The sequence below is a fragment of the Canis aureus genome, chromosome 2 (genome assembly GCF_053574225.1).
Source record: "Canis aureus isolate CA01 chromosome 2, VMU_Caureus_v.1.0, whole genome shotgun sequence".
Taxonomy (NCBI): Eukaryota; Metazoa; Chordata; class Mammalia; order Carnivora; family Canidae; genus Canis; species Canis aureus.
Genome location: NC_135612.1, coordinates 32,609,775 through 32,631,289, shown reverse-complemented (window position 1 = coordinate 32,631,289; position 21,515 = coordinate 32,609,775). Strand labels below are relative to the sequence as shown.

General features: G+C 41.9%; 1 protein-coding gene across 2 annotated transcripts in view; it reads right to left on the bottom strand.

Moving 5' to 3' along the window:
• CYFIP1 (cytoplasmic FMR1 interacting protein 1) overlaps nucleotides 1-21,515 on the bottom strand; it is a 101,159-nt gene that overhangs the window by 5,140 nt on the left and 74,504 nt on the right. For both annotated transcript variants that reach the window (XM_077868133.1, XM_077868122.1), the window contains exons 24-28: nucleotides 19,402-19,545; nucleotides 14,793-14,883; nucleotides 13,593-13,723; nucleotides 6,956-7,028; nucleotides 6,326-6,420 (exon numbers count right to left, since the gene is read on the bottom strand). In XM_077868133.1, the coding sequence (XP_077724259.1) occupies nucleotides 6,326-6,420; nucleotides 6,956-7,028; nucleotides 13,593-13,723; nucleotides 14,793-14,883; nucleotides 19,402-19,545 (534 nt within the window). The remainder of the gene's footprint in view (nucleotides 1-6,325; nucleotides 6,421-6,955; nucleotides 7,029-13,592; nucleotides 13,724-14,792; nucleotides 14,884-19,401; nucleotides 19,546-21,515) is intronic.

Genomic DNA, 21,515 nt, shown 5'->3' with positions numbered 1-21,515 from the left:
TGTGGAAGATTTTTACTTCGATCAAGTCCCAACAGTTTATTTTTATTAGTTTTCCTTGCCTCAAGAGACATATCTAGAAAGATGTTATGGCCAACATCAGAGACATTACTGTCTGTGTTCTCTTCTAGGATTTTATGGAATGAGGTCTCATGTTGAGGTCTCTATATTTGCATGTAGTTAAGTTTCCCAACATGATTTGTTTAAAAGAGACTTTTCCTCATTTCATATTCTTTGCTCCTTTGTCAAAGATTAATCATGTAATTGTGGGATTGCCTCTGGGTTTATTCACTGATCTCCATTTTTGTGCCAGTACCACACTGTTTTTGATTACCACAGCTTTGCAGCATTAACTTGAACTGTGGAATTGTGACACCCCCAGCTTGGTTTTGCTTTCTCAAGATTGCTTTGGCTACTCAGGGTTTCCATACAAATTTTAGGATTGTTTGTTCGAGTTCTGTGAAAAATGCTCTTGGTACATTGACAGGGATTGCATTAAATCTGTAGACTGCTTTGGGTAATATGGATATATAACAATTTTTATTCTCCCAATACATGAGCATGATATATCTATCCATTTGTGTCATCTTCAATTTTTTTCAGCAATATTTTTAGTTTTCAGACTATAGGTCTTTCACCTCCTTGGTTAAGTTTCTCCTAGATATCTTACTATTTTTGTTACAATTGTAAATGGGATTGTTGTCTGAATTTCTCATTCTGCTGCTTCATCAGTGTACAGAATGCAATTGTATTCATTTATCAGCTCCAGTAGTTTTTTGGTGGGGTCTTTAGGGTTTTGTATATATAGTGATCAGGTCATTTGCAAATAGTGCAAGTTTTACTTCTTCCTTACCAATCTGGATGCCTTTTATTTCATTTTATTGTCTGAGTACTGTGGCTAAGACTTCTAGTAATTATGTTGAATAAAAGTGTTGAGAGTGGACATCCTATCTTGTTTCTGACCTTAGGGCAAGAACTCTTGTTTTTTACCATTGAGTATGATGTTCACTGTGGGTTTTTCATATAAGGCCTGTATTATGTTGCAGTATGTTCCCTCTAAATTTACTTTGTTGAAGGTTTTTATCATGAATGGGTACTGTATTTGTCAAACCCTTTTTCTGCGTCTACTGAAACGACATGTTTGATGTTTTTTGAGAGGGAGAGTGGGGGCAGGGAGAGGCACAGGGAGGAGGAGAGAATCAAGCTAAGTTCCATGTCCAGCGCAGAGCCTGACATGGGGCTTGATCTCACAACCCTGAGATCATGACCTGGGCTGAAATCAAGAGTAGGACGCTTAACCGACTAAGCCACCCAAGGTGCCCCAATGATCATATAGTTCTTATCTTTTCTCTTGTCGATTTATCACATTGATTTATCTGTGGATAAATCTGTGGATAAGCCACTCCTGCATCCCAGGAATGAATCCCACTTGATTGTCAATGATTTTTAATGTATTGGTTGAATTTGGTGTGCTAATATTTTGTTGAGGACTTTTTTTTTTTAAGATTTTATTTATTTATTCATGAGAGACAGCGGGGGGTGGGGGGGAGAGAGAGAGAGAGAGAGAGAGAGAGAGGCAGAGACACACACAGAGGGAGAAGCAGGCTCCATGCAGGGAGCCCAACATGGGACTCGATCCCCGGTCTTTAGGATCACGCTCTGGGCTGAAGGCAGCACTAAACCGCTGGGCCACCGGGGCTGCCCTTGTTAAGGACTTTTGCATCTATGTTCAGAGATATTGGCCTGTAGCTCCTCTTTTTTGTGGTGTTTTTATCTAGTTTGGGTATCAAGGTGCTTCTAGCCTCATAGAATAAATTTGGAAGCTTTCTCTATTTTTTTGGAATAGTTTGAGAAGAACAGATATTAACTCTTCTTTATATGTTTGGCAAAATTCACCTGTGAAGCTGTCTGTTCCTGGACTTAGGGTTTTCTGGTTACTGATTCAATTGCATTGCTGGTAACTGGTCTATTTAAATTTTCTATTTATTCCTGCTTAAGGTATGGGAAGTTAAATGTTTCTAGGAATTTATTCATTTCTTCAAGCTTGCCCAATTTGTTGGCATATAATTTTTCATAATATTTTCTTATACTTGTTTGTATTTTTGTGGTCTCTCCTCTCATATCTGATTTTATTTGAGTCCTTCCTCTCTTCTTTTTAAAATGAGTCCAGCTAACAGCTTATCAACTTTGTGGATTTTTTCTCAAAAAACCAGCTCCTGGGATGCCTAGGTGGCTCAGCGGTTGAGCATCTGCCTTCAACTCAGGGAGTGATCGTGGGATCTGGGATGATGAAGTCCTGCATCGAGTTCCCTGTGGAGAGCCTGCTTTCCCTCTGCCTAGGTCTCTGCCTCTCATGAATAAATAAATAAATCTCTAAACACACACACACACACACACACACACACACACACACACACACACACACAGCTCCTGGTTTCATGGATCTGTTCCATTGTTTTGTTTTGGGTTTTTTTAGGTTCTATGTCATTAATTTCTGCTATAATATTACTTCCTTCTGCTGGCTTTGGATTTTGTAGTTGCTCTTTCTCTGGCTCCTTTAGACCTAAGGGTAGGTTGTTTGAGATTGTTCTTGCTTCTTGAGGTAAGCCTACATTGCTATATACTTCCCTCTCAGACCACTTTTTTGCATCCCAAACACTCTGGACCACTATGTTTTCATTTTTATTGGTCACTATGTAATTTTTTATTTCTTTTTTGATTCCTTGGTTGACCCATTTATTGTTTAGTATCATGTTATTTGTGGTCTTTCCAGATTTTCTCTTCTGGTTGACTCCTAGTTTCATAGTATTGTGGTCAGAAAAGATGCATGGCATGTCTTCAATCTTTTATAATTTGTTGAGATTTGTTTTGTGGGCATTTAATGTGTGATTCTGGAGCACTTGAAAACAATGTGTATCCTGCTGTTTTAGGATGGATGTTCTGAATATATGTTAAATCCAACTAGTCTAGTGTGTTATTCAAAGCCACTGTGTCCTTGTTGATTTTCTCTTTGAATGTCGTTCATTGATGTAAGTGGGATGTTAAAGGTCCCTACCATTATTGTATTACTGCTGCTTTCTCACTTTACATTTGTTATTAACTGCTTTATATATTTAGGTACTTTCATGTTGGGTACATAATCATTTTCAATTGTTTTATCTTCTGATTGTTTTCTTTGTGATTATATAGTGTCCTTCTTTGTATATTGTTATAGTCTTTGTTTTGTCCAATATAAAGTCTGTTTTGTCCAATATAAATATTGCTACCCTACCTTTACCTTTACATTCATTTGCATAATGTTTCTCCATCCCCTCACTTTCAATCTGCAGGTGTCTTTAGGTCTGAAATGAGTCTCTTGTAGCAGCATATAGATAGGTCTTGTTTTTTTCATCCATTCTGTCAATCCATGTCTTCTGCTGGAGAGTTTCTCCATTTACATTCAAATTATTGATAGATACATATTTATTGCCAATTTGTTAGTTGTTTTGTACTTATTTTTGTAGTTTATCTCTTTTCCTTTCTTCTCTTGCTCTCTTCTCTCAGTTTGCCAGCTTGCTTTAGTGATATACTTTGATTCATTTCTCTTTATTTTTTGCCTGTTACTGGTTTTTGATTTGTGGTTACCATTAGGTTTGTATAGAACATCTTCTGCACAAACCAGTATATATTAAGTTGATGGTTTCTTAAGTCTGAACCCATTTTTTACTTGTCTTCCCCCACATTTTAGGTATATGGTGTCATACTTTACACCATTTTGTAAATCCCTTGACTTTTACAGATATGTTTATTTTTACTGCTTTTGCACTTCCTATTTTTCTTACTCTTACTTACAGTTTTTCCTTTCCACTCAAAGAGTCCCCTTCAACATTTCTTGTAGGGCTGGTGTAGTCATGAATTCCTTTAATTTGTGTTTGTATGAGAAACTTTTTATCTCTCCTATTTTGAATGATAGCCTTACTGGACAGGGTATTCTTGGCTGATTTTTTCCTTTCAGTATGTTGAATAGGTATATCATGCCACTCCTTTCTGGTCTGCAAACTTTCTGCTGAAGAATCTACTGATAGTTTTATCAGGTTTCCCTCCATACAATGGTTTTCTCTTTCTGATTTTAAAATTCTCTGTCACTACTTTTTGCTATTTTAAGTAGTATGTGTCTTGGTGTGGACTTCTTTGGCTTGATTGTGTTGGTGGCTCTCTGTGCCTCCTGGATCTGGACTTTTGTTTCCCCAGATTTGTGAAGTGTTCATCTATTATTTCTTCAAATAAATTTTCTGCCCCCTTTTCTCTCCCTTCTTCGGGGATCCCTATAATGTGAATGTTATACTTGATCATGTTGCTGAGTTCCCTATGTCTATTCTCATTTTGCATAACCTTTTCCCTCTTACCTGCTTAGCTTGACTACTTTCTAATACTTTGTCCTCCAGGTCACTGATTCATTCTTCTGCTTCCTCTAGCCTACTATTTATTTCATCTAGTGCATTTTATTTTTTTTTAAAGATTTTATTTATATTCATGAGAGACACAGAGAGAGAAAGAGGCAGAGACACAGGCAGGAGAAGCAGGCTCCATGCAGGGAGCCCGACATCCTGGGCTGAAGGTGGCGCTAAACCGCTAAGCCACCCAGGCTGCCCATCTAGTGTACTTTAATTTCATTTATTGTGTACTTCATCTCTGATTGGTTCTTTGTTGTTGTTATTGTTGTAAAGGGTCTCACTCTTGTCTTCTACTTTTTTTTTCAAGCCCAGTGAGTATCTTTATGATAATTACTCTAAATTCTCTATCAGGCATATTACTGATCTCCAATTGCTTAAGTCTCTTATGATTTTTGTCCTGGTCTTTCATTTGGGACACATTCCTCTCTCTCCTCATTTTCTTTAACTCTCTGTTTCTATGTGTTGGGAAAATCAGCTATGTCTCCTGCTCTTGACAGTAGTGGCCTTATGAAGAAGAGGTCACCACCATGCAGTGTCCCCTGTTCACCAGAACCTAGCACTTCAGGGGTGTCTCCTATATGTGTTATGCATGCCCTGCTATTGTGGCTAGGATGCTTTTTCCTTAGTCTAGCTGTCTGCAGTGGCTCTCTTTGCCTGCTGTGGCCAGCGCTTGGTCCCTGTGGTGTTAGTAGGCCAATCTCGTGCCACTTACAGCTTGAGCTAAGTTGGACTAGGTATTTGCCAGAGATGTGGTAGCACCAAACTACACTGTGCTTTCCCTGTGCTGTTCCCTGAGCTTTCACTCGTGGGCAAGGCTTGCAGCCAGCCCAGCTGTCTGCCCTCAGCCCATTACTGGGCCCTCTGACTGGTGTGTGTGGTTTTCTTTCCCTCTCTCCAGGGTAAGAGTCACTTTAAAGTGGTGCTGGTCCCTGTTGCGGTGCTCTCACACTGCCAGGCCTGTAGCACCACTCTAGATGGGCTCTGGCCAAGAGTGCACTGGGAGACAGAGCTACAATGGTGAGAAGTGGGAGCCATGTATGACGGTGTTAGCAAGGTTTGCACAGCACCAGTCCTCTGCAAGAGGGTTCCTGCTCTGCTAGGATTGAGGCAAACCTGTCTGGAGAGTGCAGATCCACTGCAGCACAGCACACGGGAGCAGGGCAACAGTGTTAGCAAATCAGGTAGTCAGTGTCAGCACGGTACTGTTTACTGCAGGTGACCATGTGTTCATGCTGGGGGGCAGGGGTTGGAAATGGTGCCTGATGGCTCCTTTGTTCTGGGAGAAGTCTCCCAAGGATCTCTGTCCCTCCAGGACACACTCAAAGATGAGCAAATGACTATTTCAGTTGACCCAGGTGTTTTTCAAACTGCTGCTTCTATGCTATACCTCCATGAGGCTGTTGTACCAGAGATACTGCTAAATATCCTACAGTTCATAGGACAATTCATCACAACAAATAATTATCTGGTCCAAACTGGGGATAGTGCTGCAACTGAGAAACCCTGATCTAGCTTAAGTTGATATGAAATCATGGAGCTCTACCCCGACACCTTGCCTCCTATATGAGACTCCCACTTTCTTCTGTTATTAAAAACTTATGAAAAAAGTCCTCTTCATGAAGAGATAGAAAAAACAAGTAACATTTACTGTGTACATTTTATGTGCTGGTGATGTCTGAAGCCCTTTGCACATGTTAGCTCAAACTTCCCAACCACCCTGTGACAAAGTCCTATTAAGAACCCTACTAGAGACACCAAGGCCTAAAGGCCCATCTGACTTCATGATGCCTTCCAGGGTGGATCACCCAGAGCCTGTATGCTGAAGCTCCAGCCCACCAGTGGCCTGATGTGGATACCAAGCTTGCAACAGTGACAGCTGCCAGAGTATCCATTACCTGAGGGGTCCCCAGTCTTTCAATCAGAGGGACAAGATGAAGCGGGGCGTACTTTGATTCTAGTCTTTTCATTTTGGCATCAAGTCTCTCTCCCTCTGCAGTGGAAAAAATATTTTAATTTCTGTTCCTCTGTAAAAAAAACAACTGCCAAAGTTTCATTTTGTCAAAGAAACAAATGAAAGATTTCTTAGATGAACATTATACAGATTCTCTCTGAACACTACAGAACTGGCTTGATATTTTAATTCAAAATGACAGAACTGATTTTCTGTTCAATATTCTTTTTTTAAAACATGAAAATACCAAATGTAATCAAAATCAGAGAAGAGTACAAAACCCTCTGTACCCATTTGCTGCACGAGTATCAATTCATGACACTCGTGTTTCATAGATGTTGAGTATTTATGGGACAGCATGAGAGCTATTTTGAAGCACATCCAAGACATATCATTTCAGCCTTTACTATTTCAATTATTCAATATTAATTTAACCATGTTACATTACCAATTACCTCCAGTTATGAATGAACAGGCACCAAACTCAAACAAAACTGGCACTAAATTCTCTGGTCAGAAGGACAAAGTGTCACCACTGCAAAGGGCAGTCTAAACTCCCCGGTCAGAGACTCACCTTTCACATGGACTCTTGGCAAGATGTTCTGAAATGGAGCTGCATGCAACAGGTCACACACTTCTTCTAAAGACTAGAGCAAAAGAAAAGAAGGTTGCATTTGGAAGTTTACCTCATCACAAAGACAAACAGGTAAGTATGGTGCTAAAAACAAGATCTTTGCCATTTAATGTAAAATAAATATTCTAAGCAGCACTGTGCAGAACTGTCTGGGATGATGGAAATATTCTCTGTTTGTGCTACACACTGATATAGTTACCAGCCACATGTGGGTAGTACACCTGAAGAACTGATCTTTAAATTGTATTTACTTTTAATTAATTTAAATCCAGACATGAGTAAAAACCAGCACTGAATATTGCTTTTGGATCATAACACCTCTAAAGAGGTAATAGGGGCAGCCCCGGTGGCTCAGCAGTTTAGCGCCGCCTTCAGCCCAGGGCCTGATCCTCGAGACCTGGGACTGAGTCCCGCATCGGGCTCTCTGCATGGAGCCTGCTTCTCCCTCTGCCTGTGTCTCTGCCTCTCTCTCTCTCTCTCTCTCTCTCTCTCTGTATCTCTCATTAGTAAATAAATAAAATCTTAAAAAACAAAAAAATAAAGAGGTAATAAAAACCCTACAGAAGATCCATTCTCCAGAATATTGCAGTATAGAGGGAAAGTTCTCCAATATCAAGGGGTTGCAGAACTCCTAAAAACTTACCATAAACCCAAAGAACAAGGCATTTTTCCAGATTCTAAGGGCTCTGAAACAATAGAGAAGGGCCCTAAAGATTGGTGTGCTCACCAGAAGATGTGAATAAGCTCTCTCTCAGGCCTCCTACACTATGCCCATCTCGAAATCTTGTAATTCCACAGTAATAATACAAATTACCAAAAGAAACTGTTTCAGAAAGTTAAGATATAGATCAATTGGTGATATTTTCCCTTCTGAGAATCTCCCCAGATGGTGGCACTGACTGTTAAGCTAAGACCAAGAGAAAGAGAAGACACTTTGTACTTATCGAGTGTCCTATTATCAACTAACATAAATCTAGTGCATCTGTTCTACTAGGACATTCCAGAAGCAGACTGACCCCTCCATACCCTGTCTTCCATTTCTGAGGCCAGCAGCAAAGCATGAGCTCCTCATGCAGAATATATGTATATGAATATATGAAACCTCCTCTGGGCTAGTGTACCCAGGACCTGTTCCCCTCATTCAAGGTGAATGTTGGGGGAGGAGAGAGAAACAAGATTAAAAAAGGGACAGGATCAGATGATCCTGTGCTACGTAAACACATAAAAGAGGGCGATGTCAATGGAATACTATTGCAGCTACAAAAAGGATAAGAAATGTCACCATTTCCTAATGTAGAATGATCTCCAGACCTACTTACTGTTGAGTGAAAAAAGTAACATGGAGAGTAGTAAACGGCCAGCCTGAACCAACAGAGTGTAGGGGGGCAGCTGGAAGGTGGCTGACTGCAAGAAAGTGCCAATGGATGGCAGATGGTAGACTTGGTTAAGGGATGACTGCTGCCACGTAGGAATGCTAAGGGCAGAGTCACACAGAAACAGAGCTCTGCAAGCAGTAAAGGAGCCTGCAGGCCAGCAAAACCACTCAAGAGGGGTGGCTCATCCAGTTGTGCTGCTTCCAGGTGCTATTATCAATGCGCTCAAATTTTTGCTCCCAAACCAAATTAGAAAAATTGAGGATAGCTATAAATCCAGCATTTAAAGCAAATAAGCAATTAACATTATTCTAAAATTAAAAATTTATTAAATACACACATGCATAAACTAAAAACAAATAACAACCCCTCCACCCCAAACTACATAATCAAACTTTTCAGGCTAGGTTCTTTGGGGTTTAAAAAATTTTTAATTTAAATCCAATTTACTTAACATATAGTGTATTATTAGTTTCAGGAGTAGAATGTAGTGATTCATTATTTGCATGTAACACTCAGTACTCATTACATCAAGTGCCCTCCTTAATCCCCATCACCCAGTTACCCACTTCCCCTCCAGCAACCCTATTTGTTTCCTAAAGTTAAGTGTCTTATGGTTTGTCTCCTTTTCTGTTCATTTTTCCTCCCTTCCCCTCTGTTCATCTGTTTTTTCTTAAATTCCACGAGTGAAACCATCTGATATTTATTTTTCTCTGACTGACATGGCTTAGCATTAATACCCTCAGTTCCATCCATGTTGTTGCAAATGGCAAGATTTCATGGTTTTTGATGGCTGAGTAGTATTTCAGTGTGTGTGTGTGTATGTGTGTGTGTCTGTGTAAATATAATAGTGGGAACCTACTCAAATATTAAAATGTATTTTTTACCACTTTCATCAGAGAGACCAAAATAAGCATCAAGAAGAGATCAGCGTCTGGAGTCTTCAAACCTGTCCCTGAGTTTGATGGGATTTGGGCATAACCATCTGAGACAGAGTAGAACAGCCATGCCATCTTCCACCTTGGAGAATTTCACTTGGTGAAACTATGGGAAATACCACCTCCAACTTCCAGAAGGACAAAAGCAACACCACCAACTTCCAATCTCGGGCCAGACCTGGGAGTAGACCTGCCCAACACAGAAAGTGTGGCTTTTCAACACTTGCACAAGTGCACTAACAAGGGAATCCAGAGAAGGGAGAAGCAAAGGGGTGATAATGAGCAGAAGGAGTGAGGAGGGGCGATGACACACATCCCTGCAGGGCAGAGCCACTGTATCCACAAGACAGCCATGCATGGTGCTCAGTATGTCCCAGGCAAGGGGTCCCGGCATCTGTTGTATTCGACTAAGATGTAGATGCTCTTTTTTTTTTCATTGTTTCAGAAATATTCATATGCTCATAAGCCAAAGTCTGTTTTCAAATCAACTGACAACTATTTATAACATTTTTTCCTGGGTGCCCAGTACTGTGCTTGCAGGAGCTAAGCACAAGAGTATATACTTAAGACACAAGCCTGATCTCAGAAGGGAGGAGACAAGGGGGATCTGTGTCAACTGGGCACTAGAGACCCAGCACTCACCAGGCCCCTGAGGCCTACAGGATCCCTCCACTATTGAGGCACCAATCCCGAATGGATTGTAGTGAGGTTTAAGAGTGCTGAACAACTGTAACAAGGGATTTCCTTGTCGTGAGAGGTATGCACAACAGGCATAATTTAAAAATCTAGGCAGCAAAGATCACCTTGGTTTCAGATTTCTCTTTTCCTAAGTTTCTTTCTTTCTTTTTTTTTTAATATTTTATTTATTTATTCATGAGTGACAGAGAGAGAGAGGCAGACAGAGGCAGAGGGAGAAGCAGGCTCCATGTAGGGAGCCCGATGTGGGACTCGATCCCGGAACTCCGGGATCATGCCCTGGGCCGAAGGCAGCTGCTCAACCACTGAAACACCCAGGGATCCCTCTTTTCCTGAGTTTCTAATACAGCATCACACTCCATCCAAAAGTCAATGCGTGTCCAATTGTTGCCCTGATGGTGGATTTAGTCTGTTCCTTTGAACTGACAAGAGATGAGTTCTGCCCTTCCAGTATCAAACCCCTATGGTTCTATAATTCTTTATGTCTACACAAGGCCTCTTTGATATCTTCTTTTTTGTAAGGAAGAAAAGCTTTTGATAGTTTATCTTATTTCCTTTAAGCACAGGTAGCCCAGAGGAAAAACCAGCCTAATGGTTCGCTGCCACTAAGTCAATTCCATTAAGGCAGTCTTCCCTCAGTAAAACTTGGGGCTCCCTGCCATAGCCCAAAGCCAGAGATTAATGGCACCTTCAGACTTAGACAAATGTGGACAAGAATGCACTTTATGTTGGTGTTCAGGCAAAATCACACATGAAGGGAATCTTCCTATATTAAATATTTAAAATTCATGGTAAGAGATTATGATTTTAAGTCCTTCTTTCTAGGGCACCTGGGTGGCTTAGTCAGTTAAGTGTCTGCCTTCAGCTCAGGTCATAATCCTGGGGTCTGGGGATCCAGCCCCATGTCGGGCTCCCTGCTCAGCGGGGAGTCTGCTTCTCCCTCTCCCTCTCCCTCTGTTCCTCCCTCCACCCCACTTGTGCTCTATTGGTCTCTAAATAAATAAAATCCTAAAAAAACAAATTAAGTAATTCTTCCTAACTTATTTGGTTGTTAAAAATTCACAAATATTGGGGTGCATGGGTGGTTCAGTTGGTTAAGCATCTAACTCTTGATTTTTTTTTTTTTCTAACTCTTGATTTTGACTTAGATCATGATCTCAGGGTCATGGGATTGAGCCCTGTGTCAGGCTCCACTCAGCAGGGAGTCTGCTTCTCTCTCTCTCTGCTCCTCCCTCTAATCGCACGTACTCCCTCTCTCTAAAATAAATAAATCTTTAAAAAAAAATTCACAGATATTCCCGTAGAAGATTCAGTTTTCCCTAACATGTTCTTAGAGCAAGGCTGCCCTGGATGTCAGCTGCTTGCTGCCTCCAAGGCCAGCCTGCCTGCTCTTTGCAGAACTGCCCAGCCAACTTGGTGACTCTGGTGGGTCCTCCACCTCATGCTGTCACTCCTGCTGTGTGAAAGGGTGGCACTCAGAATCCATGCTGACTTTCAGATGGCCTATGGTTCCTTTTTTTGTCACCACATGGAAAGAGTCTATTCAGGAACACAGCAACAGAGGGGAAAGTCAGAAGATGCACATCCTGATAGGAGGCCATCAGCTCCCAGATGTATCCACATCCAACCTTGGACTACCTGACGACTCTATATATATATATATATATTTTTTTTTTAATTGGGTGAAGAAGGTCGATCCAGTGGCTCAGCCCCTAGAGGCATGGCAGTCTGAATGCTATGTCCTGAAGTGCATATGAGTACCATGGTCCCAGTCACTGCAAGACATGATCCTGCCCCTGCCAAGCTCCCAGGGTCCTGAAGACAAGAGACTGCTTTAAGAAACAACATAGCAAAAGATCTCCCCAAATACGCCTAGAGCTGCAACCAATTAACACTGAAATGTCAGTATGCTTTTTCAATATATTTGGCAAGCTGATATTTTCAGAGCAGAGCAAAGATATATGAAGAGGCAACATACCCTCGAAGAAGAATATGGTAAGGGAACATGTCCTGCAAGGTAGCAAGATTTAAGTTAGAGGTATAATGAATAAGACAATGTGTAGTTATGCCATAGATAGACATATGACCAATGGGTCATGGCAGAAAGCCTGGATATTGACCAGTGAATCCACAGAAAGCTGGCAGATAACAGGGTGACACTACAGATTATCAAGGAAAGGAGGGGTCCTTCAGCCACTGGAGGAGGGACAACTGATTAACCCCGTGGAGAAAAAAAGAAACATCTACTCCCACATCACAGACAAAAAAAAAAAAAAAAAAATTCCAGAAGAATTATGAACTTAAATGTAAAAAGCAACACTTAAAACCTTCAGATGAAAATATAAATCTTTATAAGTCTTAGGTAGAAAGGAACTTCTTTAAAAACATACAAAAAGTCCTGTCTATACCAAAAAAAGAGACTACACTCAAGAATATCAGTTTATAGGATCCCTGGGTGGCGCAGCGGTTTGGCGCCTGCCTTTGGCCCAGGGCGCGATCCTGGAGACCCAGGATCGAATCCCACATCGGGCTCCCGGTGCATGGAGCCTGCTTCTCCCTCTGCCTGTGTCTCTGCCTCTCTCTCTCTCTCTCTCTCTGTGTGACTAACATAAATTAAAAAAAAATAATAATATCAGTTTATACTGTATATGTGTGTATATATATATATACATATATAAAGTCACCACTATCTGAGTGAAAAGACAAACCACAAACAGGGAGAAGTCTATGTAATATGTGTAACACACAAAGGATATACAAAGAACTTCCATAAATAAGCTGTAGTAGAATGGGCACAAGACACAGTGGAGGATTTAACAGAATAGGAAGAGCAAGCAACAAATGAAGCTGCCCACCTCTTTAGTCACAGAGAGAAAACCTGAGTAAGGCCACAAGAGATTCTGTTACAGTCACTAGGTTTTCCAATTCCAAACAGTCAGTTTTTGTGAGGGGAATGAGGAACAGCTCAATGATACCACAAGGACTTAATCAGTGGAGAGAACAGGTGTCCCCTGGTGCAATTTCTCAGTATTGCTAAGCTTCTGGCATCTGCTTTATTATGCTGTCCACTGCCAATAGTCATGGGACATTGTAGATTTTTAAACATAACATAATTAAAATTCTACAAACTTTAAGAATCAGTTTTTCAGTTACACTGAGCTACACTGTGAGTGCTCAAAAGTCTCAGATACAGAACTTTCCATCATGCAAACAGCTCTCCCGGGCAGCAGAGCTTTATACCTTACATATATGTCACATGTTTGTTTAGACATACTAAAAACAACATAATAAAACATTCCACAGCACTCACATAGTAAAACATTCTTAAATGATGAACTACATTGTTCTGTTTTTCAGGTACAGGAGACAAATTCAAATTAAATTGTATGCAGTCTCTCTCTCTCTCTCTCTCTCTCACACACACACACACACACACACACACACACACACACACTGGTGCTTTATAATACCTACTCCCTTTACCCCCATTAAATCAGACCTCTAAAAAATACCTTTTCCTGTCACCTATGGGGAATCCATGGCCTGGGGCTTGTATGGCTGGGCACTCACCAGGCTCTGCTCAATGAGCAAGCAGAAGAGGACGGCATTGCCCACTTCCCGCAGGTTCTGGAAGCACACTGTCTTCAGCTCCGCATACTCAACAATGTCCTTCAGCTGGTGGTGGAAGAACTCTAGGATACCTATGGTAACAGAGAGTGAATGGGGAGACTGGGGAGGGTGGGGGCACAGCCTGGGGTCTGTGGCTCGGGGCACTTATGCTGGCCAGGAAACATCTTCTGATGCTGCCATTGTGCCTGCTACGGAGATGGTCACATGTCCCCCAAACCCAACCTCTTTCTTGCAACAGTAGTCTGTGCATCACCTGGGCCTTGGGCCTCAGCTCCAAAGCTTCTCTCTCAACCCTGTATCTTCTGAGGAGGTGTCACATTGCAAGAATAAAGGAGAAACACCACACCATCATCTCCAGCAGAAACAGAATGGTTTTGAGAAAATTCAGCATCCCTTCATAGGTATAGAAGGGAACATACTTAATCTGCCATCTACAAAGAACCTGCAGCTAATGTCATTCTCAGTGGTAAAACCTACATACTTTCTCCCTGAGCTCCAGAGCAAGACAACACATTTTAATCACTGTCCTGGAGATCCTGCACATTGTGATAAGGCACAAAAGACCAGGCCTAAGAATTGGAAAGAAGGTTAATATTTAATCTATACATTCAAATGCTGACCCAGCCAAAAATCCACAAGCTGACACTAGAATTTATTTGGTCATGCAGAAGACCTAGAATAGCCAAAATAACTCTAAGAAGAACAAAGTTAGAGATATAACAGGTTTTAAATTCCTCATCCCAACATGTCAGGTCCCAACTGCCATTTGGCAAGGATCCCCAGGGCAGTTGGACCTGGCAGCTCAGTGCCCTGCCTCTCCCCAGTTGGTGATTTTCAAGGTCCTAGTGCTGTACAATAATAGTCAGGGCCTCACAATGTCAGAGCCCCATCACCCATCGGTGACTAATGGGTACTGCCTCCCTGCCAACAGCACACTTCCCACGTACTTGCTCCCAGTTGAAAGGCGGTTTGTTCATTCTACCGGAAACAATCAGACTCTGATTAGGTGCCCTGCATCCTCCCACACAGGGAAAGCAGATCCTATCCTTTTCAGTAAAGTCTGAATTGTTTGATGCACTGTAGTTTGAACACTTATGCTGTCTCCTCCATGCTTCACCCCCAGGGAGGGGCCGCACTCACCAGGGGAGCCATACTCATGCCGGGGCAGGCGGCAGATCTTAGGCATCACCTCCATCAGTGTCTTCACGTACTGCAGGATTGTGCCTTGTAGCTGCAGGAGAGACAGGCTGCATTAACCACTGGCCACCACCACCCCAGAGGTTGTGAGTGGTGTATGGGGCTTCTAAAAAGGAGTCTGTTAGTAAAATACATGGCAACGAGCAGGACTGAGAATCACTTCCACAGGGAAAGGAAATCCGATCCACAGAAATAAAATGTCTACCAGGGTAGGGTGACTTTATAGGACTAACCAAATTTACGTTCTCAAACACAATCCCCTTTCAGGAGGCAAGTGATCTTTTTTTTTTTAATTTATTTTTTATTGGTGTTCAATTTACCAACATACAGAATAACCCCCAGTGCCCATCACCCATTCACTCCCACCCCCCGCCCTCCGCCCTTCTACCACCCCTAGTTCGTTTCCCAGAGTTAGCAGTCTTTATGTTCTGTCTCCCTTTCTGATATTTCCCACACATTTCTTCTCCCTTCCCTTATATTCCCTTTCACTATTATTTATATTCCCCACATGAATGAGAACATATAATGTTTGTCCTTCTCCGACTGACTTACTTCACTCAGCATAATACCCTCCAGTTCCATCCTCGTTGAAGCAAATGGTGGGTATTTGTCATTTCTAATGGCTGAGCAATATTCCATTGTATACATAAACCACATCTTCTTTATCCATTCATCTTTCGTTGGACACCGAGGCTCCTTCCACAGTTTGGCTACGTGGACATTGCTGCTATAAACATCGGGGTGCAGGTGTCCCGGCGTTTCATTGCATCTGTATCTTTGGGGTAAATCCCCAGCAGTGCAATGCTGGGTCATAGGGCAGGTCAATTTTCAACTCTTTGAGGAACCTCCACACAGTTTTCCAGAGTGGCTGCACCAGTTCACATTCCCACCAACAGTGTATGAGGGTTCCCTTTTCTCCGCATCCTCTCCAACATTTGTTGTTTCCTGCCTTGTTAATTTGCCCCATTCTCACTGGTGTGAGGTGGTATCTCATTGTGGTTTTGATTTGTATTTCCCTGATGGCAAGTGATGCAGAGCATTTTCTCATGTGCTTGTTGGCCATGTCTATGTCTTCCTCTGTGAGATTTCTCTTCATGTCTTTTGCCCATTTCATGATTGGATTGTTTGTTTCTTTGGTGTTGAGTTTAATAAGTTCTTTATAGATCTTGGGAACTAGCCCTTTATCTGATATGTCATTTGCAATATCTTCTCCCATTCTGTAGGTTGTCTTAGTTTTGTTGACTGTATCCTTTGCTGTGCAAAAGCTTCTTATCTTGATGAAGTCCCAATAGTTCATTTTTGCTTTTGTTTCTTTTGCCTTTGTGGATGTATCTTGCAAGAAGTTACTGTAGCCGAGTTCAAAAAGGGTGTTGCCTGTGTTCTCCTCTAGGATTTTGATGGACTCTTGTCTCACATTTAGATCTTTCATCCATTTTGAGTTTATCTTTGTGTATGGTGTAGGAGAGTGGTCTAGTTTCATTCTTCTGCATGTGGATGTCCAATTTTCCCAGCACCATTTATTGAAGAGACTGTCTTTCTTCCAATGGATAGTCTTTCCTCCTTTATCGAATATTAGTTGCCCATAAAGTTCAGGGTCCACTTCTGGGTTGTCTATTCTGTTCCATTGATCTATGTGTCTGTTTTTGTGCCAGTACCACACTGTCTTGATGACCACAGCTTTGTAGTACAACCTGAAATCTGGCATTGTGATGCCCCCAGCTGTGGTTTTCTTTTTTAATATTCCCCTGGCTATTCGGGGTCTTTTCTGATTCCACACAAATCTTAAAATAATTTGCTCTAACTCTCTGAAGAAAGTCCATGGCATTTTGATAGGGATTGCATTAAACGTGTAAATTGCCCTGGGTAACATTGACATTTTCACAATATTAATTCTGCCAATCCATGAGCATGGAATAGTTTTCCATCTCTTTGTGTCTTCTTCAATTTCTTTCAGAAGTGTTCTATAGTTTTTAGGGTATAGATCCTTTACCTCTTTGGTTAGGTTTATTCCTAGGTATCTTATGCTTTTGGGTGCAATTGTAAATGGGATTGACTCCTTAATTTCTCTTTCTTCAGTCTCATTGTTAGTGTATAGAAATGCCACTGATTTCTGGGCATTGATTTTGTATCCTGCCACGCTACCGAATTGTTGCATGAGTTCCAGCAATCTTGGGGTGGAGACTTTTGGGTTTTCTATGTAGAGGATCATGTCATTGGCGAAGAGGGAGAGTTTGACTTCTTCTTTGCCAGTTTGAATGCCTTTAATGTCTTTTTGTTGTCTGATTGCTGAGGCTAGGACTTCCAGTACTATGTTGAATAGCAATGGTGAGAGTGGACATCCCTGTCTTGTTCCTGATCTTAGGGGAAAGGCTCCCAGTGCTTCCCCATTGAGAATGAGGAGGCAAGTGATCTCAAGTGTGACAGGACGGTGAGGACCTGCTCTAGTTGCATCCAACTTTGGCCAACACAGAGGCTCTGGGAAACAACATCCGCATGGGGTGGTTTCTGTATTCCTCATATGGACTTGATGAGGCTCCAACACTGGGCTCGGCATGTGCCGAACACCTTCCAAGTTATGTATTTTGGGGCAAAGGCTGTAGCTGGGGTCCTAGCAGAGACTGAGTGGGTTATGCAGTCATGGCTGTGTCAAAAGATCCAACTTTTATATATCCTAATTGATTTTTGATCCAAAAAGGTTGTATAATTTGTCAACTTCTTAGAATTCTGTCAGCTTTTGCTTTGCATTGTTAATGATCATACCATCTCCTTGATGGATTGCCACTTTAATTATTGTGGCCATAAATTCAGCTTCAAGTATAGAAATGCCCTGAAAGTCTATATTTGGCAATAAAGAATCCTAAAGAAATGGGCACAGTCACAGAAAGATGACTAAAATCGGGGCGCCTACATGGCTCAGTGAAGCGTCTGCCTTTGGCTCAGGTCATGATCTTGGGGTCCTGGGATAGAGCCCCGCATCAGGCTCCCTGTTCTGTGCGGAGTCTACTTGTCCCTCTCCCTCTGTCCCTCCCCCTGTTCATGCATGCTCTCAAATAAAACCTTTTTTAAAAAAATGATGAAAATAATGGAAACAGATTAAAGATTAAGATTTTATGAAGTTTTCTTAGTTAACAGAAATAACACAGAAAACTAAATCTATGATAGTGTACAAATAGCATTTTCTCACTCTTTCTTTTTCCAAAAGGACTTAATTAACTAAAAGACTTCGGCACATTAACTTCTGACCTCAATCTGAAGTTAAACAGATTGTAAAGTCTTAATCCTTTATTCACAGTTTAACCCCTGGTACTCAGAAAAGGGGCACACACCATCAGCCCTGCAGGGGGACCAGCCATCCCTGGGTAACAGGAATCTCTGAACAACAGTAGGACCACTGCCTCTCAGCGGAGCCCATCTGCCCCTTGCGGCAGCCCTGCCAGAGACAGCTCAGAACTCCTCATGGACAACACACTCACCTCTGTTTCCCCCAGTGTAAGTGTTTCTTGGAGATCTGTGTTTTAAGAAACCTCTTATTTCACAAACAGAAACAGGAGTGTTTGTACAACTGTCCCCTCCCAGATGCTCGCCAGCTGAAACATGGTCTCTCCCAAATGGCTTCATGTCTCTCTTGAGCAACAAGCAATAGCAGTGGTCCTTTATAAAAGGAGGTGGGGAAGACTATGTCTGCATATAAAGGCCACATTTTCTTATATAGCAAGCTGTATTTTGGTACTTGTCTCTGAATAGGTAAAATAACAGGGACCAGGCTTTTCCACGCCAGTGAATTCAAGGCTGTGCAATATATTTGGTCTTATTCCTGTTCCTAAAACCTTTCAAATTATCCAAAGAGACCTTAAAGGTGTCTCTTGTTAATGAGGTGACTTTTGGAAAGCACTCACCAATAGGGGCTGGTGGCCAGGAGAACCAACCCCATGGTTAGATTTGGGACTTTCAGTCCCACTCCCAGACTGCTGGGGATAGGGAAGGGGCTGAGGTTCATTTAGTCACCAAAGACCAATGATTTAATCAATCCTGCCTATGTATTAAAAACCTAATAGGGTGGAGTTTGGGGAACCAGAACAGTTCCATAGGTCACTGTCTCATGCCCCAAAGAGCACGAGAACAGAAGCTCTTTTCTTCAGGACCTCGACCTATGTATTGATTCATCTGGCTGTTGATTTGTATCCTTTCTAATAAACTGGTAATCTATTGAGTAGTTCCCTGAATTTTGTGAGTTGCCCTAGCAGATTGCTAGGAGGGGGGCTGTAGAAACCTCTGATTTATAGCCAGTGGGTCAGAGGTACAAGCGACAAATTACACTTGATATTGAGTGGGAGGGTGGGTGTGGGGAAGCCTTGTGGGTCAGAGCCCTTAAACTGTGGGATCTGATGATATCTCCAGGTACATAGTGTTAGAATGGAGTGAATTGTACAACACTCAGTTCGTATCCCAGAATTGCTCAGTGGAGTGCCTGAATATTTTTATTTCCCTCCCACATTTGAATTGAGTAGAGAACCCTAGACCACGTAAAGGAAGCACACTGAGGGAAACATACCAGGCTCTTCACAACCTTCAGCAGCTCCTCCATGACCACTGCAATGCCCTGGTAGCCGAGCAGCCGACAGATGACCTGGAAGTGCGGAGGCCCAACAAAGTTCCGGTAGCTGCCATAAATGCTAGAGTAGGCCAAGTTCAAAGCCTGGGGGATAAAGAATGTTAAGTGCCTGATGAAATCTTCAGAGTTTTCAACGTGGTTACTATGCATACAAGATTTGGTGCATACAATGCACCAAATATGCATGTGCCCTTAGGTGGAGAATCCCAGAGAATTTGTTAGACTGCCTTTACTAGTATTTGTGTTTTCAACAAAAAGAAATGACAAGCAAGTTTAGTGAAAGGGATTATAGGGAAAAGGAGGGAAAATGAGTGGGAAAAATTAGAGACGGAGACAAACCATGAAGGACTCCTAACTCTGGGAAATAAACAAGGGGTAGTGGAAAGGGAGGTAGGCGGGGGGTGGGGGGGGTGGGGGATGGGGTGACTGGGTGATGGGCACTGAGGGGGGGGCACTTGATAGGATGAGCACTGGGTGTTATACTATATGTTGGCAAACTGAACTCCAATTAAAATAATAATAATAATAAAAAATTCCAAGTAAAAAAAAACGTTTGTTAGAAAAAATAAGACAAATTTCAAAGATTTATCAAACTGCCAGTTCTACAGAAGCCATTCTGAGGTCTTGGAATGAGAAATAAACACATCTTCACTGCTGCCTCCTCAGAGCTGCTCCCAGTCTCCTAGGGGAGACATCTGAAGACAGACACTGACAGAGCAGTGAGAACTGTCTTCTCAGGGACACACAGGGACTGGGGACAGCAGCCCCCACCAGGTGAGTAGGTGGCAATGTAATGAGGGTGGCCTCCTACAGGAGGGGACCTCCAATCTTGTCTAAAAACATGGATGCACCCAGCAGGGAGACTACGAACAAGCATTCAGTGTGTGTTTTCCTATCAGCACTTGTCAGCTGCATCCCATAAATTCTGATATATTTGCATTTCATTTAGTTAGGTGTCTTTAAAAAAAATTTTCCCTTCAGACTTCATCTTGACCCATGGATCATACAGGAATGTTTTAATTTCCAAGTCTCTGGAGATTTTCTTTCCTCTTTCTGATTTCTAGTTTGAGTCCAGTGTGGTCAGAAAACACACTCTGTATGATCTCAACTCTTTTAATTTTCTTTTTTTTATGAAGATTTTATTTATTTATTCATGAGAGACACAATAAAGTACCTTTATTATTGTACCATGTTTTTTAAATCCACTCTGCCAAACCTCAGTATTTTAACTGTATAAAGACCACTTACATTTAGCAGATTTATATATAATGTAATTATTGATATCTAAGTAGGGTCTGTTTCAGTCTTCCTGACTTCTTCTGAGTCACTTAAACATTTTCTAGATTCCACTATGATTGATCAAGTTTCAAGAATATCTAAAAAGGGGCACCTAGGTGGCTCAGTGGTTGAACATCTGCCTTTGGCTCAGGTTGTGATCCCGGGGTCCTGGGATTGAGTCCCACGTTGGGCTCCCCGCAGGGATCCTACTTCTCCCTCTGCCTGTGTCTCTCTCTATCTCTCATGAATAAATAAATAAAATCTTTTAAAAAAAAAATCTCTTCACACATCTTTTAGTGGTTATTCTAGGTCTTATATGTTGTGTAAGTTATAACAATCCAATTATCAACATTTTACCACTTTGAAGTGTTATCAACCTCACCTCCACTTAGGTTCCCTGAATCTTCTCCTTGCCCCCTTTGTCACTGTCTTAAATATTTACTCTACATACACTAAAAACCACATCATCAGAAAAGTGACTGAAGAATCAGCACAGCAGGCCTGGATGCTCAGCTCTTGAGTATCTTCAGGAGGCCTGCTTGCAATTCCTGGGAATTCAGCCCTTAGAATGTTACCTACCTATAAGGTTGTCTTCTACCACTGGGGCATTTATTTTTTATTTTTACTTTTTTTTTAAAGATTTTATTTATTCATGAGAGAGAGAGAGAGAGAGGCAGAGACACAGGCAGAGGGAGAAGCAGGCTCCATGCAGGGAGCCTGCCATGGGACTCGATCCCGGGTCTCCAGGACCAGGCCCTGGGCTGAAGGTGGCGCTA